This window comes from Corella eumyota, chromosome 5 (genome assembly GCF_963082875.1).
Source record: "Corella eumyota chromosome 5, kaCorEumy4.1, whole genome shotgun sequence".
NCBI classification, from domain to species: domain Eukaryota; kingdom Metazoa; phylum Chordata; class Ascidiacea; order Phlebobranchia; family Corellidae; genus Corella; species Corella eumyota.
In genome coordinates, this window is record NC_137494.1 from 9,150,934 (window position 1) to 9,175,371 (window position 24,438).

Consider the following 24,438-nt stretch of genomic DNA (forward strand, 5'->3'; position numbering starts at 1 on the left):
CTGAATTTTGCTATGTTGTTTATAATTTAATTGTTTTCCAATTCTTTTATTCTTAAAATTTAATTATCACTAATTACTAATTGCTTGTTTATATATTAAAATTTAAAAATCGTTATTAGGTTTTCAAATTTTGATTAAATATTTACTATAACATTAATAACTCAAGAATAGCCTAAAAATTTAACTTTTGTTTGTTTATTATATTTAAATTCTAGTTCTATAAAAATTAATGTTCGATATTAAGCATTAAAAATTTAGTATAATGTATTTTTTTAAAAAGTTATGACACTTTTATAAAAATTAATGAAATCTCAAAAACTAAAATGTTATATTTTATTAGACGCGCATTGGCGTAACTAACATTTAGGATAAAAGATTTTGCAAAAATTTTCAGTAGAAAAAAAGTTTGAGCTAATTTTTATTTTGGGTTTAATTGATGTTTTCGGCCAATGAAATAACGAGTTTACAAAATATATTTTTTTAGTAATGATATTCATAAAAGTTATGACAATTTTATTAAAAATTGATAAAATCTCAAAACCTAAAATTTTATATTTTATTAGACGTGCATTGGCCTAACTAACATTCAAGATAAATGATTTTGCAAAAATTTTAAGTAAAACAAAAGTTAAAGCCAATTTTTATTTTTTTTTAATTAGGTCACATAATATTTTTGGCCAATGTTATTGCATATAAATTTTTTTAAAAAAATTAAAATTTTAAACCGAAAAATAATTGTCCTGTTAGAACTGCACAGGTCCAATTAACGTGTTTACAAAATATTTTTTTTAAATATTAATATTCATAAAAGTTATGACACTTTAATTAAAAAATTTTGAAATCTCGAAACCTAAAATTTTATATTTTATTAGACTCGCATTGTCGTAACTAACATTTGAGATAAAACATTTTGCAAAAATTTTTATTAGAACAAAAGTTTGAGCAAGTTTTTATTTTTGGTTTAATTAGGTCACGTGATATTTTTGTCCAATGATATTGCATACAAAAAAAATAAAAAAATTTAAATTAAAAAGTAATTGTTCTGTTAGAACTGCACAGGTCCAATCAACGTGTTTACAAAATATTTTTCGACAATATTAATATTCATAAAAGTTATGACACTTTTATTAAAAATTAATGAAATCTGAGAACCTAAAATTTTATATTTACAAAACATATTTTTTTTACAAGCTATTTACAAAACATTAGTTGTTGTTACTTTAAAGTTTTATTTTACCCATTTATGTAAACCTTATTGCAGAATGATTGTGGTTTATTTAACGTGTTACGTGAAAGTTTACTAAATCCATGTTATGATATTTATAATCAAAACACAAAATATTGTTTACATTTTACACTTGACTGGTTTTTGTTTTTTAAGGTTTTGTGCATTTCTTGCCCTTTTTCTTTTTGTTAAAGTCGTTTATTATGTTTTTACATAATAACATAAAACGAAATAATTTCTTTAATTAATTTTTTTAAACTTTAATTATTTAGCAAAAAAAATTAACATCTAAAACTATACCGAGGTTACGGCTTGGAGCAATCTTAGAACAAATGAAACAAGATACAAACAAGGGGAAGACCACAGTTTTTGTGCTCTACTCTTTTATTATTCTTTATTTCATTAAAAATACCATCTAAAATTGTTTTTTTACATTGGTTGTAACATTTTGTTATGATCTATGCAAAAATGCAAAGTACAGCGTACATGCGCGGTGGCTTAGTTGATAAGGCGCTTGCTTTCCAACCCAGTTGCTTGATTTCGGTTTCTAATGTTGCCATTCATCTTCAAAATAAATGATTTTTATTATAAAAATTTTTAGTTACAAATAATGTACTCTTTAAAATGTATTACCTTACAGCACCCCCGTAAGCCTACGCCGTTAGTCGACAGACTTCAAGCTAGGTAGTAGCGGGTTCGATTCCCAAAGGTAAAGAAGTAAAGTTTTTTTAAAAATTTGTTCGTGCTCACTCAAGCAGAACTAAATGGTCACGTGACTAATCAACGTTGATTATATTCGGGAGACGATTTACGTATAATTTGTTTAAAAAAATTTGTAATTCACGTCACCAATAAAAAAAGTTTTTGTTTTACGATTCATGGTATCTAATCAAGGTTTATTAGTCACGTGACCAATTAGTTCCGCTTGAGTGAGCACGAAAATTTTTTTATTTAATTTTATTTCTATCCTTCTTTTTGTTGTTACTTTGATTGTTTGACATTTTTATATGGTCTATAGCATAAGTTTCCACTTGTTTCGACGACATAAAAACAGGCTGTGACTTTTGTTCTACAAAATATATTTTAAAACTGTGTTGTCTTAAATGTTGGTTAGGCCAATAAGAATTTATTAAAATCACTTTATTTTAATTTTAATTGTGTACAATTAAATGTTTTACGTGTTACCGACTAACTTTTAAACTGTTACAATAAACTATATGTTGTTAACCTTACCATCCTTAATTATTTAAAACAATTTTTTGTTGTTATAATTTAAAGTTTTTTGAATAACACCAATGTACAACTACTAAAGGTTTAAACGAAGTAAAGCAGGTTTACCGAGTAGAGAAAAAGCATTGTTTGCTCTTGTAGCGATTTAATTAATTAATTTTAATTTTTAAGAACTGTCCTTAGTTGTTGGTTAATACAAGAATATAAAATTCTGGCTAAATCTTACGGAAATAAACCCTGAATTTAAGTAATATCTAAATCCATGTTTATTGAGTAGCGTCCGTTCAGCAGAACGAAATTGCCTGACTGTTTTTAAAACAAACATTGCACTTAATAAAAAGCAGAAATGAATCGTTGAAAAAATAATTCAATACTAGAAAATCGAGGTTAAAGTTCCCATGTGAAAAGAGTTGTAAAATATAAACCGCAAATTCGATAAACAAGTTATTGTTAAAAAGCATTGAAACTTATTATTTAAATAGGGAAGAAAAATACGTCAAAGCTTGACAGCAAATAAATAACAATCCCATTTCAAATCAACATCAAAAACTGTTTGTTTATAAAATTAAAAGTTAGCTGATGTGGATTTATCCAAAATAAGCTACACTCTATTGGCACAAAACCTTAAGTAACTAAAATCAGTCAAGTGGAAAAAGTAAACAAACTTGTTTTATTTCAGATATAAGATAAACAAATCCTCTTTGTGTTTATCGGGGCTTTATTAATTTCGTTGAATGCAAATTCAACTTTACAGCTCATAATACTCAAATGAAGTAGTCCTAACACATGTGATTGTTATACAAAATTGGAGTTACATCTGTCAAGATAAAGAAGTTATTATAATCAAATTGGTATCACTAATCAAATCACATTCTTTATTCCTAAAATTGATTAAGTTGTATATTCCTAACACTTTTTTAATAAAACAAAACAACTTCACTAGACTAGTTTATTTCAAATTATAATATGTACAATGCCACCTCGTGCTTGCAATTACCTCTAGAATTATGACGTCACATTCCTATCGAGAAAACGCAGACGCCTAGAGAGTAGTTTGTGTAACAAAATACAACTGATCAAAATCAACATTGATTATAAAGCCTAGAAATATGTTAACTTTGTTTAATGATTATAGCAATATAATTTATTTTTATAGCAAAGTGCTAAAAAAAATTATAAAACATTTAAATTTGGTTTGGGGTCATATAGCCTATTAAGGATTTATATTAAGAGAATCGTCTGTGTTTTAAATTTGAAAAAAATAAGCAAATTTGAAAAAAATAAGAGATAAGACCACGTGACTTCCACGTTTAATTAGGAAGTGGTGTAGGTTTGATAATTAATAAATAATTTTTAAAATGGTAGTTTTTCTAGATTTTTATTAAATTAAAAAAAAATAAACTAAAAAATTGTAAAAAAACATAAATTTTTATCAAAAATTTGTTTTTTAAACTGATACCAGTTATTTTATAGGCAAATTACAAAAAAACTTTTCAATATTGTAAAGATTTTGCCTGTAGTCTTTTGTATAAAAGCCGTATTGTTATTTATAGTACCACTAACCCACATCAAAAATACTATATACAATACATTGCAATTGCAACACAGTTAAACTAACCAATTACGTGATACAGCCCACGTGGTAGAGAAAACGTGTACCCACGTGACTAAAGGCGAATAACAGCCTAGCTAGAGTAAACTAGAAAAGGATGGTTACAATATTTTAATTTTTTTTAAATAAACTAACCTGTAGTTATTTACTTATTTTGTTTAAAATATTTTTAATATTTTAATTTTACAAATTAGAAGAGGATTAAAAAATCAAATTTCATTAAAATATTTTATCACGTACTTTCTCAGCCAAAATATGGATTACGTGTAAGCCCTTGGCATTTTTGCCGTGCATCACCTATCAGAGACAGGAGGGTGGCTTTTATTCGGGGGCTTGACCATCTCGTTACCAGCAGTTTATACACCAAAAGTTGCCCAAGCCTGCAAACCTGGTATGAGCATCTATCAAACGTTCGAATGTCAAGCCAACAAATTTTGGAAACGTATTGTATTATTCGCTCATGTTTTCGCACTGGTATTTAATGGTATTTATGGTATTTTCTTATAACAGAAACCGTGTAAAAACACAAATCAAAACTGAATTTTTGGACAAAATAACAGAAACCGTGTAAAAACACAAATCAAAACTGAATTTTTGGACAAAATAACAGAAACCGTGTAAAAACACAAATCAAAACTGAATTTTTGGACAAAATAACAGAAACCGTGTAAAAACACAAATCAAAACTGAATTTTTGGACAAAATAACAGAAACCGTGTAAAAACACAAATCAAAACTGAATTTTTGGACAAAATAACAGAAACCGTGTAAAAACACAAATCAAAACTGAATTTTTGTCAGTATTGTATGAGAACCAAGCACAAAATTAAAAATTGTTTCCGTGATATGTCGCCAAGTAAATGTCAATTCAAATTTAATCTCACCGTGGTGCAATAACAAAATTAAAGTTTTAGCATTTATTATGTAAAAACAAAAATTTCAAAAACAAACCTATAAAAAATAAAAATGGCGTATCGACTAGGTTTGGAAAAATATTTGGCAGTAAAAATTACTTTTGTCACGTTCGCATAAAGAAAGGAAATAAATTTTATTATATAAGGGGGTGCCGTTTCGGTGTGACTTATAGTTTACAACTTTGAAAACATCAACCAGAAAAATGCTGAAGTACTTAATATTTTTCGTCACTGTTTTAAGTTTAGCAGGTATATAAAATTTGTTTGGAAATTTTGAGGTACAATATATTTGTAGGTACCTTAGTTTGTAATTTGGTATAATTTTTTTTATTCTATTAAGAATTTTCATCATCTCTGACATGGTGTTGCAAGTCAGTGCCAGAAATGAAAAAGTGTGAAAATTTTAGAGAACGGTTAGACAATAATGGACAAAAGGCTTTCGATTTTAACTGCTTCGAATCAGATTCTATAGAAAACTGCATACACGCAATTGAGGTTATAAATTTTTTAATCTTTTTTTTATGTTATATTAACTTGGACAGAGAATTGTTTTGCATTAGGAACTTCAATAAATGTTTTTTTAACTGTATGTTAATTAAAACTACCACAACAATTTTTGTTTAAATTTATAGAATGGATTTGCAGATATTATTGCATTAGACGGGGGTGATATCTTTCATTACAGAAATAAAATAACAGTTATCGCTGCTGAAGACCATGGCTCAGGCGGTAAAAAAATAAAAATAGTAATATTGACAAAAAAGGCTTTAATATAAATTATGTTTTAGCAAAATTGCTAAAATTATGTTAACATTAAATCATTCTATTTTTCAGGTCAATTTCGCTATTCGGTTTTACAATAAAAAAATGATGTTATTTAAAAAAAAAATAATATTATTTTAAGATGTAAAAAACAATACTTTTCATATATATTATAAAATAGATGCCAGTTACTTCGCCGTTGCGGTGGTAAGAAAAGGACATTTACCACGAATGACGCTTAGGAGTTTAGATGGAAAAAGAACATGCCACACGGGAGTTGGAAAAACTTCTGGCTGGAACATGCCAATCGGATGGTTGTACAGAAATAATCTTAATCCTGGTAAATTTTTTTTTTAAATTCCTTTAAAACATTTACCAGTAGAAAGTTAAACACAAGATTGCAGTTAATTATTCGGCATCAGCTTTAAAATGTAGGGCTGCCAAATGTTAATAATTTTTCGGTACCGAATGTTAATTATTTTTAATATACTGTGACAGGCTATTGTTTTTACTTTTTTTTAACTTCGTTAACCGAAACTTTAACATATAAAACATGCAAGTATCTTTTTATTTAGATGGTTTTTCAGCGAGCTGCGCGCCTGGTGCAAAAAAATCGCCGTATACTGAAATGCTACCAGGTTACGAAGCTGACAGTGATGATCATAATCCTCTTATTGGTAAATGGTGTGCTTTGTGCCATGGAAATGAACAGGGAGATCATAAATGCGACAGGGATTCTGACGAGCTATATTACGGCTACAGCGGCGCTTTAAGGTGCGAGAAATTTGCCGTTTTTAAAATATTTAAGACTCTTTAGTGTATATAAATTGTAACAATATAATTTATTATAGTGTTAAGTAAAAACAATAAAGTAAGTAATAAATTGGTATAGTCAGCAATAAAACACAACATAATACAAAAAAGAATAAAAGATAGAACTGTAGCCCAAACTTCTTATCAGGCAAAATTACGTGTTCCTAAGGGGCCGCTACAACTCAACACATTTTTACGATATTATAAGTGCAATTTATTTTTAGAAGTTCATTTACACAATTTCGACAATGACCAATTTTAACATTGATTTAATATGTAGGTTTAAATATAATGGACTACGAAAATATTGAGGTTGAAATAAGTTGTATTACTTTTTTTAGGTGCATGGATGAAGGACGAGGCGACGTAGCTTTTGTAAAACATACTACTGTACCTAAAAATCTAGAGGATAACTACGACTTACTCTGCCCAAATTTACAAAGGTAAAACAAAAAATTTCTTTGTGTTTATCAATTATTTAGTATTTTTTAAACATAATACCATACATGGTTAATAAGTTAATTTGAGTTTCCAGTTACAATATTATATTTTAAAAACACTTACTTTTAATTAATTAAAAAAATAATTTCGGCTTTAAAAACACTTTTACTTTAAATTGAAACGCGCTTGGAAACGGTTTAAAATAGTACATTTATTAGAATTTTTTACTCAACTTAATTCACAATTCTAGCCTCTAAAAAAAAATACATTGTTGTTGTTATCCTCTATAGATATGCGCGACTTTAAATCTTTTTTATGTGTGTAAAATGCTGATTTAAAACATTTAGCCCTGACGCCAAACTGTTTATTACGTCAAAGGGCTACAAGCTGCTACACCATGCATAAGGTCGTGGGTTTAACCCCTGCTGCTCTCGTGCCGTAGCGCCCTTTAGTAAGGTGCTACAAACAGTATAAACTTCTGCTGAGCCAGCACTAAATCAACACAATTACTAGGGAACTTAATCCACATAATATCCCAAACTGCAACAGGCAACTCGCGACTAGGTCGGAGTAACTAATGTTACTCTGTGTTTAGGTCGCGAATTAGACCTTCCCACATCGAGGAGAAAGTAATATACAAAAAAGTGGCAGAAAAACTTCAGAAAAGCTGTTTGATTTAACCCTTTTAAATCTTAGAATTATTTATTTAAGACTATAGTATTCTTGTAATGCTATTAACTTTACATAAAACTTTTATTTACTTGTAGAGCACACCCCAGTCGTTGGGCAGAGTGTACTTTCGGAAGGGTGCCCTCACACGCTATCGTTATGAGAGCCAATACGCCTGAACAAAATGCTACACGCGCATTTAGCATTTTACAACATGCCTTTGTAAGTTGTAACATATTCTTTAATATAAAAGTAATGTAAAATAAAAAAGTGATTGTTATTCTGGTTTTTAACCTGCAAAATTTAATAAATAACACCGCTTATGCTCTAATTTATAAATTAATTTGTGTTGAATGTAGAACACCATTCCTCGAAATGACTTCACTAGATTTCGAGGCAAAAACCTATTATGGAGCTCTTCAACTGTCTCGTTTTTGCCAAGAATAACGACCCCTGTTAGTTTTCTAGGTCGCCAGTATTACTGCAATATGCTGGCTCTAACTAACAAAAATGGAGATGATCCAAGTTGCCAATAAATCGCACAGAAGAATGTGTGTTTTGTATTGTAGACTTCATTGTATATTTACACTGTACTCATATTAATTTTTAAAATGAAAGTTGTTGAATTTAATGGAAAATATTTAAAAAATTATTTTAAGTATTAGCACCTTTGTAACATTAAAATAGTCTTACAATAAACAAATGCATGCTGAAAAAAGTGTAGTTTTCTTTACAAGTTAGGTTAAACTTTAGCCTAATAATGAATTTAAATTTGAGTTTTGGCACCCGATTAATCTTAATTTATTTAAAATATCCAATGTTTAATTTTAGTTAATGAAATTAAATGGTTGTTTAAAATAAATGTGGCCGTAGTAAAGCTGGTGGTATAATTTTCTTACAATTTATTAAGTTTGCCTAATTCGTATGTAACCGAAAGAACATTTGACCAAATAGACTTTTACTTAAAAGCTATTATTCGTTAACATTTTTTTGTCAGAAATTTTAAAGTTATTTTTGCAGCAAAGGAGTTTGGGTAAAAGGGTTATAGTAAATGTAACATTGTTAGTGAAGTTGCGTTTTTTATAATATTAAAGTCTTTGTTATGTAAAAAGGTCAATAGTTTCGTTAGTCGACCCATTACGGCGACGAATAAAAATTAAACCATTTTGCAATCCTTAACTTATTAAGATGAGACATATATACACTTTTAAGCAGTAAAACATTTTTCTTTGTTTGCTGCCGTTTTTGTTTTACCTAACCTTCTTGTAAACTAATAAACTGGCACATGGTTCAACAGATAACAGATTTGTTTACAAAAAAATCGTTAAAAAGCATAGAAACTAAAAACATGCGTTTAGTAGGTTGTTCAAAACGCTCCAGCTTTAAAAACAAAACCAGCATTAAGTACATTTTTTCCACCAAAACAGTTATGCACCATATGTTTTTACAGTAATGCACTCTCTAGATTGTTTCACTAGGCAAAGTGTAAAGGCCAACCTAATAAAAGACAATTGTGGTATTTAGGCTATTCGTGGCGGTAGCCTAGAGATTTGTTTTAACAGTTCAGCGTAAAAAAACTTTGTCCAACTTTGTTCTTTGTACCTGAAAAACAAAAATTTTGCATCAAACCGCATTATTACAGTTTAGAAGCTTTAGGGATCTTAACTAACAACGTTATCATACACCTAAAATGGGAACTCAACAAAAAAATAAGGCCAGCTAATATGTTTTTTTAAACTGTACTAAGTTTAAAACATTAATTTCGGACCTATGATAAGCCTGATTCGATGTTTTGAACTTCGACCGCAAACCCTTTATGACGTCGTAGGGTTGTACGCGAATTTGTTAGCTATACATTATGATGCGGCCATAAGCTGTTTTAAAGTCGTACGAGTTTTCTATAAAAGTTTAACTATTATAAAAACGTTTATAAGCTTACCCAAGGATAGTTCTACATTGCACGTACAGTTTAAAAAAACATATAAGCTAGCCTTATTTTTTTGTTGAGTTCCCCTTTAAAAACATTAGTATGAAATGTATAATATTAACCTATATACATAGTATAAATTACATCGCCTACTTTGTACTATTTAGTATACTATACAGAAAATAACTAATTAGAAAAGGTTTTTAAGAAAGGTTTTTAAATGTTATAGTCATTACAAAACAGGTCGTGAGTGAATTTTATTAATTTTGGTATTTATCCAGAAGAGTAATTAATGTAAAACACGTTTAACTTACAAAAAACTTAACAGTTAGCGTGAACATTTCAACTTAATGACTAATAGCAAAAAAACGTTTTTTTTCTTATCGCTAATTTTTTTATACCCCGTCACAGTCTCTTTTTATATGCTTTCTCAAGCGTATATTTGAGCATAAAAAAAAACAAATACCGCCCTAGGCCGCTTTTTAAACAAGTGTAGTTTTAAAAAACTTACAATGCAACTAACTATAACCTGTTTTTGTGCAGTATTTAACGGTTTTATAAGTAAATGCATTCAGTCAGATGATAGTTTAGAATAAAGCAATATTAATTTTACTGGTCTGCTGGCGGATAGACATAAACAGATATAATAGGTAAGCAAGTTATAATAGTATGTTTTTTCAAATATTTTAGTTACATGTTTTTTACTAACAAACTAACAGAAAGCTAGAAAATAGTTAGCCAGTTTAACATAAATGCGGTTAGTTAAGAACTTGAATATTTTAACGTTTTAGAAAAATGATTACACGAATGTTTAAATGTAAAACAACTTCAAAGTTAGGGGCCGTTGTCATATTGCTTATAATACTCACCACAATTCAACAATTTTTAAATACAACTGAACAAAAAGGTGCGTTTTCGTTATAGCATACATTGTCTTTTAGCATTTGGTATAGTCTGTTTAGTGTTTATTAAAATTTATTTTTTCCGACTCGTTAAATAGGCCTATATAGTTTGTTTGGCAATCATCACCGGAAATCAAACTTAAAACCTAAAACTTAAAACCTACTCTATATTTAACGATATGTTTCATGAACAGAATATTACCCAAGAAAATTTAAATCCAAAATGTTTTATTTATTTTATAGAACGAGTTGTTATTATTAAAAAGAAACCAGCTTCTGAATTGCCACAACCTTCATCAAGGGAAGAGATATGGAATAAAATAGAAACTACTTTAAAAAATGAGGTGCTTATATATTAAAATAAGTTGATTTATTCAACATTAACCATAAACCATAAAATATTCTTTCTTTTACTTTGATTTTTGTATACCTAACTGATTTAATAAAACTTTATCAAAATGGGCTTTTTATATCTTATTTTTTTATTGCGTTACATAAAGGCTTAAATAAAACGTTGGATTGATTTAAAGAAACGTTTTTTTTATTTTTGTAAACAGCCTGTATCGAAGAAACTACCCGGAGTAATAGGCATTGGGGTGGAAAAATGTGGAACTCATGCGCTCATGGAGTTTCTTCGCCCTCATCCGATGATAGTAGTTCCATGGGATATAGAAATGCATTATTTTGATTCTGATCTCTACGACCCGAAGAACATTAGTAAATATATGTAAGATTATATTTAAACAAAGTATAACATTTTAACGTACATACGACATTAAAATAATGTACAGCGCAAGCTAGAAAATTTCGTTATTTCATTAGATTGAATGTTAAAGTTTGTTAAAATCTTAAATAACCGTATGTACACGTTAACAAAAATTCGCGGAATGTGGAACAGAACGACATTTTTGTACTTTACTGCGGGATGAATACGGTATTTAGCTCAAGGGCTGCGGGATGATGCAAAACTGACTTTAAAGGCCTTGGGGTGATGCGAAATCGACTATAAAGCGCAAAAAAGATCAGGAAAGGATATGAAAATTCCGTCCTTTTCCTCATTCAGCGATTTGTGTCGTTTACATACGGCCTCGCATTTTTTAGCACACCGCAACTTTCTGCATTCCGTATTTAAGTACTACTCTTGTAAAGTAGATTTACTATTATTTAAGTTTAAAAAAATACCATTTGCTTGCAGTGAAATGATGCCCTACACTGCAAAAAGTGTTATCACATTTGAGAAAACACCGAGTTATTTTAGTTTCCCACCATTTGATTTACCAAAAAGAATCATAACCGATGCCCCTGAAACGAAATTGCTTTTAGTTCTTTGTGAGCCTACTGCGCGAGTTCTCTCCGACTTTTATCAAGAGGTTTGTGTTCATGTTATAAAGGTTTATACTTACAGGGCAAATATCGAGATTAAGAGTATTTTTCAGATAAACAACCTGCATATAAAATAAACGTATTTGCTTGACAGGTTTGATTTATATATAACTGTTATATTCTAACAATTTTTTTTGTATATAAATTTATCCTTGGTGTGGAAAGGTCGAATGCGCGACATAAACAGAGTAACTGTTACCCAGGCTTAGTCTTGAGTTACCTGTGGCAGTTTGGGATTTTATAATTTACAATTGCCCAAAAATTAACTGATTAGGTGCTGTCTCATCAGGAGTTCACGCCGTTTATAACTCAAGGGCGCTACAAAAATTGCAAAACTTTTTTTCATATTTTTAGTGGGCGTTACATAACATTTCCAGAGACAGTGTGCCCGGAATAGGATTTTTTAAAACTATAGACTCTTATTTACATAATTATTTACGACGCTACAACCAATTGTCGATCTGCCATAAAGATCAGAAAACTAAATTTAGTAACGCTGCCAGCGTTATTAACAGTCATTACAACGACTACATTTCCACCATTTTGACTACGGGTTTATATGACTTACACATGGCAAGATGGCTAAATTCCTATAATCAGTCTAATCTAATGGTTATTGATGCCGGCGAACTGTCCACCAACCCAGGACAACTGGTCGAAAGGGTCCAGAAGTTTTTAAACATTCCTAAACTTCTTTTACCCGAAGATTATGTTCAAAATCCGAAAACAGGATTTTTCTGTTATAAAGATTGGAGAACTGGAGAAGCAAAATGCATGGAAGATAAGACAAAACATCGAACACGCGGTGTCGTTAAATTAAAACCAGAAATGGAAAAAACGCTTAAAAAGTTTTACCAATGCCATAATGAAGAATTGTATAATCAATTAGGCTATCGAATGAACTGGGATTAAAGTTTGAATTTATTTTATTGCTAGCATTGTGTTTAAATATAGTAGGAAAAACTGTGTTTTTTTTCAAGGTAAGTATAGTAAAATATCCCAATTTCAACAAACGATTTACTATTTTCAACATTCTATTTTTTTTTCAGGCATGTTATATTATATAACGGATCATTAAAATACATTTAAAAAAATGTTGTTTGTTTCTTTTGTCAACTTACGTTTGTTATATTGCTTACAATTTTTAATGTTTATTACAAATGGTTTATACGTATGTAGTTGACTGTGTATAGTTTATTTTAAATTAAAAACACCTCGTTGTTAAAAATTGAAGTAGCGATATAATCATGTTACCTTAGGTGCCTATGCAAATAAAAAGTTTTTAAGCTTTCCTCTGTAAGGCAAGCCTATTAAAAAAAAAATTCAAGCAATAATATGTTTATTGATATTATACGAACCTCCAACTTTTTGCCAAAACTTCCTTCTACTGTACAGTCCCAATTATAGATATAATATGTTACATATAAACTAAACAATATTTAAGTACAAAAATATATATTGAATTTTCGTTTTCAGGTGGCTTTTTTATTGTAAGGGTGATGTGATAATGTAGCGTGTTTAAGATATCGAACCAAAAACCTTTCGGCTTGTAGTCCTAGGCCATGACCGATACAGCACGCCATCAGACTTTCTTCTTTGTATACTTACATTTTCACATTTAAATGCGATTCCATTAAAATTACTCACTTTTTTTTGTATATATCTTTATCCTCGATGTGGGAAAGTCGAAATGCGCGACTTAAACATAGAGTAACATAAGTTACTCCGACCCAGTCTCGAGTTGCCTGTTGCAGTTTGGGATTTTATAGATTATAATTGCCATTAGGCTACTGATTAAGTGCTGGCTCAGCAGGAGTTTATACCGTTTATAGCGACTTACTCAAGGGCGCTACAGCATGAGATCAGTGGGGATTGAACCCACGACCTCATGTGTGGTGTAGCAAGAGTTCTTACCACTACACCACGCTGCTGGTATGTAAGCAACACTAAACAATAACGCTTTGTACTGTAATGAAATGCTTTGTAAACTTGCCATAAACTTTCAATACTTCCTTAATATCATAACTTGATTATCACAAATTGAATTTAATAGCGTTTCTTAAAAAAAATTGACGTTTTATTGAAAAAACTTTTTACAGCAACATTGGCGTAGCTGACATTGATTGATCAATAATTTTCCAGGCGGAGCGTGGCGACATTTCTTCAACGTCACGACATAGCGCCCACACGTGGTACACTCTCATCACTTGGTCCTGAATTTTAAATAATCTTGTTAAAACAAAGTTTAATTTGATTTTTCTTTAAACTTTTATTAAAAAACAAAAAACTACATTGAAAAAATTGCTTTTGCAAAAAAAAACTTAAAAAAAAATTAGTTTTGGTGACAAACTATTTCCATAAAAATAAACTACATAGAAATCATAAAAAAAATTCATTGTTAAACCTACCTCACTTCCTTCTACAACATCTCCTTTTTTGTTTCTTACAACCATAATCTGTTGAGTTTGAAAACTTATTACCAAAACTGGTCCCTGGTCAACTTTAGTTGCACCAGCAATATCGACATGGTCGACATCAACAGTTTTAAGTTCATAATTGCAACCGATTTGTTTGGCTTGTTTTACAGGAAATATTAACTGGTTATAGGGCTGTGAATAAATATATGATACTGAGTGAATATTAAGATTTTTTTCGGCAACAGAAAAAAATAATATTAAGGTTGTAAACAACAATGTGGTGTAGTGGTAAGAATGCTTGGTTTTACAACATAAGGTCCTGGGTTCGATTCTTACTACTTTAAAGCACCTTATGTCATGAAGTTGACCTTCCCACATCAGGGATAGAATATAATACAAAAAATTCACTTTCTGTTTAGACTGTCAAGTCATCCTTCCCACATCAAGGACAACAAAAAATAATCATCTTTTAACTTCTAAATATAAAAAAAATAATTTTCTTACTGCTTCGCTACACCAATCTTTAACAACTTCATCCTTCCCTTGTGAAATTGCTTCTAATAAGTTTGGTATTACGTCATATCGACAAAATTCTATAAAATTAACTGCTGAAAAATTTGGCTCAATACGAGAAATTTCGGTCATCACTTTTGAAATTTCTGTCCCACCAAACATCCCTCCTAAATCATATATTAATATGATTAAATTGTCTCTTATACAAGTTAATATAATAAGCCTAGCATTATAATAGATTGTACCTGCTATATTTGTTATTTTATCTGTAAAAAATCGGGAACTTCTTATTAAAATATTATCACTTTCATCATACTGCATTTTAATTTCTGATATTCCTAAAAAAATTAAAAATATTCTTTAGATTTTATCAAAAAAGTACATTAAACTAAATTGTTTATTAGTATATATTTATCCTTGACTTGAAAAGGTTAAATTTAGGGCTTAACATAGAGTAACATTTTTTACTCAGACCCAGTCTTGAGTTGCCTTTGGTAGTTTTAGAAAATATTAGGCCAATTACCAAATAAACATCCTGGCGTTTTGTTTGGGACTCAACAGAAGTTGGTTCGGTTTATTATGTCTTACTCAAAGGTGCTATGAAAATAAGGCAATGGGAATCAAACCAATGGCATTACTTTGTGAAGCCAAGTGTTCTTACCATTTGAACATGTCAGCAGTAACTTTAACAAAATTATTTCATTTTGAAAAAAGATAAACAATACTAACCCAGAAAAACAAACTGTATAAAAATATAAATGAACAAAGCTCAGTACTTACTTTCCCCAACTTTGCTATTTTTGAAAGATTCCCACTGTTGGTTCCACACAGAGTCTTTGTGCATTACAATGTTTGTTGCATCTGTATTTGCTTCAATTTCCTTTTCTGGGTCCATTGTTTGTTCTTTTCTCATACGAACAACAGCTGTAATAAAGTTTTAATCTTTTTTCAAGTTTTTTTAATAACTAATAACTAATAGGATTTTGAAAATAATTAATTAAAAATACAACACTTTTTGAAAAAAATATTTATCCAAATAGTTTACTAAATAAATTGTTAGTTTATTTATAACTTTGTCTTATAATAAAAAAAAGCATAAGATCAGTTTACTATACAATTTTAACATAAATTACATACTAGGTGCCCTGTATAGACTTGATGGTGCTACCCCTGTTCCCTGTGCAATGTTGCTTAGACCGGCTTGAACTTTTTGAAAAGCTTCACTGTCTGCAGCTTGTTTTGCTGCATCAGAAATTCCTTCTGAAAATCGACCAGCAGCTTTTCCAATGTCAGTTTTTCCTAATTCCTCAGCTTTCTGCAAAAAGTTTTAAATTATTTGTTCGTATTACAAGGCACTTTAAACAAGATTATCATTATTAAAATATATATAATAGTAATTGAGATTTTTATGGATTGTAAAACCTTGAATTTTTATATTTGTATATGAAGAAACTTAGTATACAATATATATAAGTATATATTTTTACAATTTTAAGTGTTTTAAAATAATGAAAAAAATGTAATGTGTGGTATGTATTGCGGTATGTTATTGTTGTGAGTTTTTTGTTTGACAAATTAAGTGCAGAACACAGAACCAAAAACCAACAGACTTAATTTAATAAACAAAAAAATGCCAATTTTATGTATAATACAGTTAAAAAAGAATATTACCTCAGAAATCTTTGACTTGACTTTTCCAAATGCTTGTTGTACAGCTTCAGTATTTTCAGTGGTTTCCTTTTCAATTTTTTGAAACTTTTTTCGGGCACTTTTTAAAGCATCTGAATCCTCCAGTTCCTGGGCTTCTTTTCGAAATTTTTTAATGTTTTCTTTTAATTCCGTGTCTTGATTATATTCTTGCTTTAAACTTTCAACCAAATTTCCAAGAAAACCTTTTCCGCGTGAATAATTTCGATGTGAAGTTGAAATCTAAAAATTTTTTATTTATAAACAAATATATAAATTTATAGGGACAAACCAAAATAAATATTCAGTTAATAAAGTAAACAATTGAAGGGGGTAATTGAGTAAAAAAAATAGCTTTTATTTTTAAGGTTTAGAATAAGTGACATTTTAAATAAGTTGTATGCATTGAATATATATTATATATACCATAAAAAAATTAAAATCTAGACTACCTCGGCCCAACAACCTAGACCCTTTTACTAAACAGCCAAGACTAAACAACTAAGCATAATATCTAAATGAAATAGCTATAACCCCTCCTCAATGATGAACTCATTTAAAATTTAAAGCTTCCCAGGTAAATTTAATTTAAAATAATATATATAACTTACTAAAAATGTGTTTGTCAATCGTACATCTAACACATTATTTTGATTTAAACTTTCTTTTAAGCAGGCATTTGTGCATCTTCTTAATGTTGTAGTAGCTACAATTCTTGATAACATAATGTTTAAATAAAAAACTTTTTTTTTAAAAACTAAAACTGTTGATTTATATAAATTAATTCTTATTACAGTTTGTACACCAGCCTGTTTAAAACAAATTTGTTAAGATATATTTAAACATATTTTTTACAAAAGTTTGGAAAATTATTAGCAGAATCAGGTATTTGGCCTGATAATTTAGTTAACCAATTGAGTATGGTCACATGAGAAACTAACACCAATAATAGCGACTTTCTCTAAGGCGTTCAAGCATCGAAGTAGTGGGTTTTAAACCCTCGACCTTATGTAGTAAATTTGGGTGATCTAACCGAACCGGCTGACCCGTAACAGACTTGTAACTGTAAGTCACTGCCAAAAGCACAGTCAGACAGTGTATGTCAGCATGATAAACACTACAACACACTATATATTAACACAATCCTTAAACTTTTATTTAGATTGAGACTAATTTTATTCCAAAAACAGTTTAAAAAACATACTTACTACAAACAAATTAATACATAAGAAGCATGGTGCAATGCTAAAGGTGTTTGCGCAATGCTAATAAGCGGATGCGCAATTGTAGGGAACAGAGCAGCGGACAAGCGGTGCCACTGAAGATGAAACGGATAGCCTTTAAAACGGATTAGGTATTTTTTTAAATTTGGGTTTTCGGGCTATTTTCCATTTGGTTAAAACCTTGATTATTTGACCGATAATTATACTACTAATTAGTTGCTGGCTTAGCAGATGTTCATACTTTTATAGCGCTTTACCCAAGGACGCTACAGCATGAAAGCAATGGGGATTGAACCCACGTCCTCGTGTGTGGTGTAGCAAGTGTTCTTACCACTACGCCACGCTGCCGGCCTTAATATTACTCAAAGCACTACACAAAAAAGTGTCATTTTAGCATGCTGATCGACCCTGATTAAAATTTAAATAAATTGTTTATAACTGAAAAACGTGCTGGAGCTGTTTTACGGACGCATAACAATAAAGCGAAGTAACTACGTTTTGTTTCTTGTAACAAAACGATTTTAAATTTCTTAACCACCAATCAAAAACGTGTTATTTAGTTGGTTTTCTAGGGTTAAGGTTTAATTTCTGGTTTGGCAAGGTTTAATTTCTGGTTTTAAGACATATTTAAACTTCTAAATTGCAATGCCTGTACAGATTAATCAGTGCAGAAATGTCTCTCTGATGTTATCTAAGAAGCCCATAACGAAATATTTTGTCAAGAAAAATACTATATGATGAATTTTTTTAAATAACAATAGAATTTTATTTTTCCCGTACCAACTAAACATTGATAACTAAAACAACAATATAACTCAATACAAAAATTGGTTAAACATCGAGCGCAAAATACTATAACACTTTTTACATGATAAATTTGCCAATGCTGATATAAAAAATTAGTATATTACAATTGGCATTTTATAATTTTGCTTAAATTTTAATACATGATTGGAAATAGATTTTTTTACACATCAGGAACAATCCAGTTTTTTATAACCTCGATGCATAGAACTAAAATTTAAAAAAAAAATTTAAAAAGGATAAAAATTTAAGTGTTAAGCTTTATAAAATAAGTCCTGTTTTCTAACATTTACAAAACAAACCTGCGATAAGAAGTGACCAAATAAGAATGTGAGGCTGTACTGTTGAAGCAAAAAAACGTATTGGTTTCAAAGAATTGTTAATTTTATCATTTTCTTGCGCTTTCCGACTTTGCCTCTAAAAAGGAATTTAACCTAACAGTAAAAACTTTCTCCAAATTTAAAAAAGCATAATTTAACCACAACCCAATAAACTTCAAAACATAAACTAGAACTTACAACTGGCAGAATTTTGTGAAATTTTAAAAATTCCTGAAATCCAGTATCATCTTTATCAACAGCAGGCAAATATTCACTTTTAAACTCTCTTCTCCAAACGTTTTTAGGTACACCTCCATTAGATGATATCTTGGTGTAGTGATAATGATACAATTTAGCTCGCATGTACTTAGGTGGATGTTTTTTAAAGGGAAACTTTGAATGGTCAAGCAGATTTATAACTGAATAATTAAAATAATAAAGCTTTAACAGCTATACTATATAATAAATACACCGCAAAGATAAAAAGTTAGAATTTTCACCTTCTGTTGAACCAATTAAAATGCGATGCACAAAACTTAATATCCAAGTACTATGTTGGTAACTACCAAGAGCAGCAAACCACATTTGCCAATCCAGTCTTGGCTGATGTGGAACTAAAAATGTAAATTAAAAAACATAAACACAGTTTCCATTTGTTAATTTAGTTACCATTTGGTTTAAATGTTTTTTGCTTTTTAAGCTACTTGATCACTGCAACACTATCAATATGAATGCTTAAAAATAAATGCACTCTTACAATTGCTCAAATAACCAAATAATGGCACTTTGGTATTATTTATTTTAATACAATAATTAATAATACAAGCAATATTAAATTACCATTCCATGGAAGATATCCAGTTGTATTTCCAGGTTTATATACAAAATCTATTTCCTAAAAGCAATATGCATAGAAAAATATGTTACTAAATATTGATTGGAAATCATTTTAGAAGCTGATAAATATAGTTTTAGTTATGAAATGTAGTTATTTATTTTCTAATAAGCAAACCCACCTTCCACACACCAGTTGGTGTATTTGCCCCTTCAAGGATAACCTCTGGTCGACCCCCAACCCCTGTCATTCTTCGGAACAACCCGTAAGAGTGAGAAATCTCAAACATTTGACTGTTTGCATACCACTTGTGTGCAACAGATGGCAGGCTATTATAAGACTGAGTCTCTAAACCCCTTGAAAATGGAACCTGAACATTTTTTTTAGATAATTAAGTTTTACCCAGTTATATGTATTAAAAATAAAATACGCAAAAACCAAGAAAGTGCCAATAAATGGGTAAAAACTTTTACTGAAAAACGTACCTGCTTCTACATGATCAACATACCTAAGACTAAACAATAAAAATAAATATTTTAAATATAAAAAATAATATAACTTACCATGCTTATTGTGAAAATACATGTACATGGTATCAAAATCATGACCAGCTTCACTATATTCCCCAAAAAGTTTCGTTTTAGTGCACTGTAAGAAAATATTATAAAGTTATTTGTATAAATATATATTAATCAAAACTGATGGCACTTACCTTAAAAAAATTACCAGTATTTGTAGGCAAAATGACAATACAGCAATAATAAAAATCCAAGGCATAACTTTTACCAAAAAGTCGTCTAGGTCAATATCAGTAAAATCTAAGTAAATACAAAAAAATAAATGTTCTAGTGTATTCTAATTTCATTGACTTAAAGATTATTAATTTTTTTTTTTGCTTTTTAATATTAATAAATAATATTTAAAAGTTAAAACACATAAGGTTGTGTTTGAAATGTGTGTAATTAATAAACTTACTTAATTTAAAGTTGTTCTTTCTATAAGAACAAAGTTGACAGCAAATATAAACAACTCCACTAAGGACAGTAAGATTTAAAAATTTCACAAATAATGATGTTGTTGTTTTGAGTTTCACCTCCGTTACCACCAGAACTAATCAAACATTAAAGGGTAAGATACAAAAAAAATTAAAAGTTAAATCAAAATTATAGTGTTAGACTTCTTACCTCTGGATCTAATGGAAAATAGTTTTAAAAGATATACCAAGTGTTCATCATCGACCAAAGATAAACATAGCACTGCAGTTAAAATGTTAAAGAAATTGTAATTTCCCGTAAGAGAAATTAGAAGCATGAATATGACCTAAATTTGGAAGAAAATATTAGTAAGTAACAAAGACATAGTCTCTACAATTACAGAATATAACAAAAATTATAATACTTTAGTAACCTGTAGATATCCAGACATGAATCTTATATGTCGTAGTGGACAGAAAAACAGAAAGGGTAACACTATTTCAATAACATATGTTAAAATTACAGAGAGTTGTTGAATAGAATCGGGCAGTTGGTGTGCCCACCAAGCTAAAGGAGTTGGCAAGCACTGCAGATAACAAAAAAAACTAAAATCAATTTGTGAAAAATAGAAATTGGTTGTACATATTGAGATGGATATAGTTTTTTAATTAGTTGCAACCAATCATAAAATTACCATTAAAATGATAAAAAACACAAAGAAAAAAATATATACAAAATATTTACCTGGGATTCATAATGGTAGTTAAGTGCTAAAATACAAAAAAAAATCATTAAAAAAAATATTTTATAGATCTGTTATAAAAATATACAAACTTATAATCTCTTAACTCATGTAATATTTTTTTAGGTGTAAAGCTTATTGTAATATACTATCTTTTGAGTAAATAGGCTAGGTTTTACAGATTTTTCTACACGTCTTTATTGTCAATGTTAGTAGGGCAATTTTACAATCATGGGGTTACATTTGTTATTTAGATCAGTCACAAGTATCCTTAGGCAGTTTAAATTATTATTTAGAATGTTAACTGATAGTTAAGCTGCCAATTGGTATTTGGCTTAACAGAAGACTGCACTGTTTATATTACCTTATGCAAGGGTGCTACAGCAAGAAAGCGGTCAGGATTAAACTTTTGGCCTTATGTTGTGAAGCCAAGTGTTTTAACCATTACATGACTCTGCATGTTGTACACTTATTACTGAACAAACACTTACCAGTTAATTTCCACCATGTGGGACACTTGCTTGTCAGCTTAACAACACCAGATGCAAACATAAGTCGAAACAACAACCACTTAACAAGCCAGAATGCGAGCTGCTTGTGGATGCTAACAATAGGATTTATATAATTTTAATAGTGGAGCTAAGAAATAGAAAGTTTAAAAACACGAATTAAAATTAGCCAAAACCACCTTTTTAAATTTAAATTTTGATTCACCTAATCTTTTAATTAATAGTAAAATGTTATTTAATATATATATTTAAAAATTAATTCAGACAATTTTTTTTGTTATCTCAAAAAATCAAACAAAAGTTTGTTTATAAAAAAATCGGTTCACAGTAACTGTCCGTAACTCGACAAAAAAGTTACGTTCTCAAAACCAGTGAATTTAGGAGTCACATAATATTTACGAGATAGCTCTCTCGCAATGTAGCCTATTGTTTAAAGTTTGCGACTTTACTGAACACCTATCTAAGTTTGTTGATAATTAGCAGACAGGCCCCCAACAAAGTGTGTTGTTAATTAGCAGACACGTCCGCACATTGTAAAGGTACAATGTTTTTTAACAACAAACTTAGATAGGGTTAGGGTAAGGGTATATATATTTGAAGACTCGGATGATAAAACACAACAAACTTAGATAGGGTTGGGGTAAGGGTATATATTTGAAGACTCAGATGATAAAACAACGAGAGAACCACACAAAACGAAAAAGGCGTTGCGTAGGAGAGTTACGCACAAGCTACGAGTAAATTTGGAAGGTACGTAGTATTAATCAGTTTTGTCTGGGTACGGACAGTTAACGTGAACCGAAAAATGTATACAACACTTACAGAATTCCTGTATATTGATCACTGAAATGGTTGGCTAGAGGGGCAACAAATATAGAAATAAAACCCACTTCTAAAAGCAAAATATCCCACTGAAACCACATGAACGTTTCTCCGACCTGGTAACAGTAAAAAATATTTGTTTTAAAATTCATAACGTATTTTTTTTTAAATAAAAAAAATAAACAACAAAAAAAATATTAAACAAGAAATATTTTATCAAAAGTTTACGTTCCTCCAAAAAATTTAGGAAGAGGAGCAACAAACAGAAAAACAGAAACATAAAGGAAAAAAGAACAGTAAAGTTATTAATTATTGCGATTGTAAAATAATAATAATCCACCATTGGATACATAATAATAAATTTAGGATTAGGTTAGATATATATGTAAAAACAATAAAATTATTGGTAGGAACTGTTAAGTTAAAAAGTTTGTTTGAGGGTTGTAAACTATTTAATCTATTATTTATGCAAAAACAATTTACATTTACTAAATATACTACAAAAAGATTTTAATATTAAAATTAATATCTTTTACCTTGCATATGGAAAGGTAGAATAACCACATAAACAAAAACATAGGTAGTGTTCTCATTTTTTGAAAAATTGTGCAAAGTAAAGACAAAACAACTCCTACAAAAACAAAAACTTAAAAAAAAAATTTGTTTAAACACTCTACTTAAGACTTTTTGCTTTTAACTTAAGAATAATAAAACATGCAGTAAGAATCAAACCCGAGTCTTACGTAATGACCATTTTCTTAAAGTTTTTTTTATAAATATATATTCAACTTATTTTAAAATAAAGGTGTCGGCAAACGATATAGTTAAAAAAATACAATAAATATTTTTTAATATTTGGTATTTAAAAATTAAAATTGCTTTATAATTACCAAGCAAACTTATTATTTCCAAAGTTAAACTTGGTTCAATTTGTGTAAACCAAACTAAGGAAGGAGTGTGCATAAAAAGCATTTCAGCGCTTTTTAAGTTTGGGTTATTTTCTTTAATAGTTTTAAGCTTCGAATATACTGGTAAAATGCCATTTCTTCCATACAAACCTAGTAAAAAATATACAATGAATAGTTTACAAGATGTGTATAGGATAGAAGCATTTATTTGTATTAGGTATATACATAAATGTTTTATAAATATGTGTTTTTTCAAATAAATTCTTAATTATTGTAGTAATACCTGGTATTTGAGTAAATATTGATGTAAATGCAGATAAGTAAATTAAAGATAAACAAAACAAAAATACATCACGAGTTTTTGCTGTTTTATCCATACTCTCTAACTATCTAAAATAAAGTTTTAATATAAACAAATAAAAATTTGGGTTAAAATTTTTAAACAATACCATAATTTCATAAAAACACAAAACACTTTAAATGTTTTTTGGGCTATACAACTTAAGGTCGGGGCGGAAAATGCAACTGCCGAAGCAGAGCAGAATGCATCCAAGTTCAATTTGCCATGTTGTAAATGACGGTGTTACTTTTGCCTAACATCACTATGCGCCTGGCATACGGAATTGATAACATTTTCAAATATCGTAATTTATTTTTTTACATCTTTTTTCTAGTTGAAAACGTTTGCACACGTGGAAAGTTGTTTTGATTTACTTCCTTAGAATTGTTTTTTGAAAACGTCACAATTTGTAATTACTGAAGCGTAAATGCCGGTAAAAACTTTTTTATTTTTTTAAAACTCGACAA

The 24,438-nt window shown here is 29.3% G+C and overlaps 4 protein-coding genes across 5 annotated transcripts; 2 read left to right on the plus strand and 2 right to left on the minus strand.

The window, feature by feature from the left end:
• Positions 1–4,982: 4,982 nt before the first annotated feature.
• LOC145752727 (serotransferrin-like) lies at positions 4,983–8,391 on the plus strand. The gene is made up of 8 exons (XM_082569054.1): positions 4,983–5,230; positions 5,322–5,476; positions 5,614–5,710; positions 5,925–6,083; positions 6,319–6,517; positions 6,898–6,999; positions 7,765–7,888; positions 8,026–8,391. The coding sequence occupies exons 1-8, from the start codon at positions 5,185–5,187 to the stop codon at positions 8,200–8,202; spliced, it is 1,059 nt and encodes a 352-aa protein (XP_082425180.1). The 5' UTR covers positions 4,983–5,184; the 3' UTR covers positions 8,203–8,391.
• A 1,673-nt stretch (positions 8,392–10,064) lies between these two features.
• On the plus strand, positions 10,065–13,216 carry LOC145752289 (heparan sulfate glucosamine 3-O-sulfotransferase 1-like). 2 transcript variants are annotated; one of them, XM_082568546.1, is made up of 6 exons: positions 10,065–10,243; positions 10,385–10,500; positions 10,739–10,839; positions 11,053–11,222; positions 11,691–11,865; positions 12,233–13,216. In XM_082568546.1, the coding sequence occupies exons 2-6, from the start codon at positions 10,389–10,391 to the stop codon at positions 12,788–12,790; spliced, it is 1,116 nt and encodes a 371-aa protein (XP_082424672.1). In that variant the 5' UTR covers positions 10,065–10,243; positions 10,385–10,388; the 3' UTR covers positions 12,791–13,216. The 2 variants fall into 2 exon arrangements, with proteins under 2 accessions (XP_082424672.1, XP_082424674.1); XM_082568548.1 differs by lacking the exon at positions 10,065–10,243 and having other exon boundaries at positions 10,256–10,500.
• Positions 13,217–13,936: 720 nt separating this feature from the next.
• LOC145752566 (mitochondrial import inner membrane translocase subunit TIM44-like) lies at positions 13,937–17,298 on the minus strand. The gene is made up of 8 exons (XM_082568870.1): positions 17,106–17,298; positions 16,480–16,737; positions 15,946–16,123; positions 15,589–15,732; positions 15,054–15,146; positions 14,800–14,975; positions 14,287–14,487; positions 13,937–14,091 (listed from the first exon to the last, which is right to left on the minus strand). Exons 1-8 carry the CDS (start codon positions 17,217–17,219, stop codon positions 13,972–13,974), a joined length of 1,284 nt encoding a protein of 427 aa, XP_082424996.1. The 5' UTR covers positions 17,220–17,298; the 3' UTR covers positions 13,937–13,971.
• A 1,202-nt stretch (positions 17,299–18,500) lies between these two features.
• LOC145752209 (lipase maturation factor 2-like) lies at positions 18,501–24,146 on the minus strand. Its single transcript, XM_082568441.1, has 17 exons — positions 23,915–24,146; positions 23,614–23,781; positions 23,260–23,354; positions 22,724–22,839; positions 21,884–21,996; positions 21,395–21,420; positions 21,084–21,236; positions 20,861–20,996; positions 20,652–20,786; positions 20,389–20,494; positions 20,240–20,324; positions 19,858–20,046; positions 19,682–19,736; positions 19,342–19,455; positions 19,040–19,260; positions 18,824–18,938; positions 18,501–18,731 (listed from the first exon to the last, which is right to left on the minus strand). The coding sequence occupies exons 1-17, from the start codon at positions 24,006–24,008 to the stop codon at positions 18,685–18,687; spliced, it is 1,968 nt and encodes a 655-aa protein (XP_082424567.1). The 5' UTR covers positions 24,009–24,146; the 3' UTR covers positions 18,501–18,684.
• Positions 24,147–24,438: the final 292 nt, after the last annotated feature.

Excerpts from the sequence above, each read along its gene's own strand:
- LOC145752566 (XM_082568870.1), bottom strand. The coding sequence starts at position 17,219 with ATGTTATCAAGAATTGTAGCTACTACAACATTAAGAAGATGCACAAAT. Across the intron at positions 15,733-15,945 it reads AAGTCTATACAGGGCACCTA|CTGTTGTTCGTATGAGAAAA; the intron begins GTATGTAATTTA and ends ACTTTATTACAG. Across the intron at positions 14,488-14,799 it reads AAGATTGGTGTAGCGAAGCA|CCCTATAACCAGTTAATATT; the intron begins GTAAGAAAATTA and ends ATTTATTCACAG.
- LOC145752289 (XM_082568546.1), top strand. The coding sequence starts at position 10,389 with ATGATTACACGAATGTTTAAATGTAAAACAACTTCAAAGTTAGGGGCC. Across the intron at positions 10,840-11,052 it reads AAACTACTTTAAAAAATGAG|CCTGTATCGAAGAAACTACC; the intron begins GTGCTTATATAT and ends TTTTGTAAACAG. Across the intron at positions 11,866-12,232 it reads TCTCCGACTTTTATCAAGAG|TGGGCGTTACATAACATTTC; the intron begins GTTTGTGTTCAT and ends TCATATTTTTAG.
- LOC145752209 (XM_082568441.1), bottom strand. The coding sequence starts at position 24,008 with ATGGATAAAACAGCAAAAACTCGTGATGTATTTTTGTTTTGTTTATCT. Across the intron at positions 23,355-23,613 it reads GGAAATAATAAGTTTGCTTG|GAGTTGTTTTGTCTTTACTT; the intron begins GTAATTATAAAG and ends TTGTTTTTGTAG. Across the intron at positions 18,939-19,039 it reads TTCACAAAATTCTGCCAGTT|AGGCAAAGTCGGAAAGCGCA; the intron begins GTAAGTTCTAGT and ends ATTCCTTTTTAG.
- LOC145752727 (XM_082569054.1), top strand. The coding sequence starts at position 5,185 with ATGCTGAAGTACTTAATATTTTTCGTCACTGTTTTAAGTTTAGCAG. Across the intron at positions 5,231-5,321 it reads CACTGTTTTAAGTTTAGCAG|AATTTTCATCATCTCTGACA; the intron begins GTATATAAAATT and ends TATTCTATTAAG. Across the intron at positions 7,889-8,025 it reads GCATTTTACAACATGCCTTT|AACACCATTCCTCGAAATGA; the intron begins GTAAGTTGTAAC and ends TGTTGAATGTAG.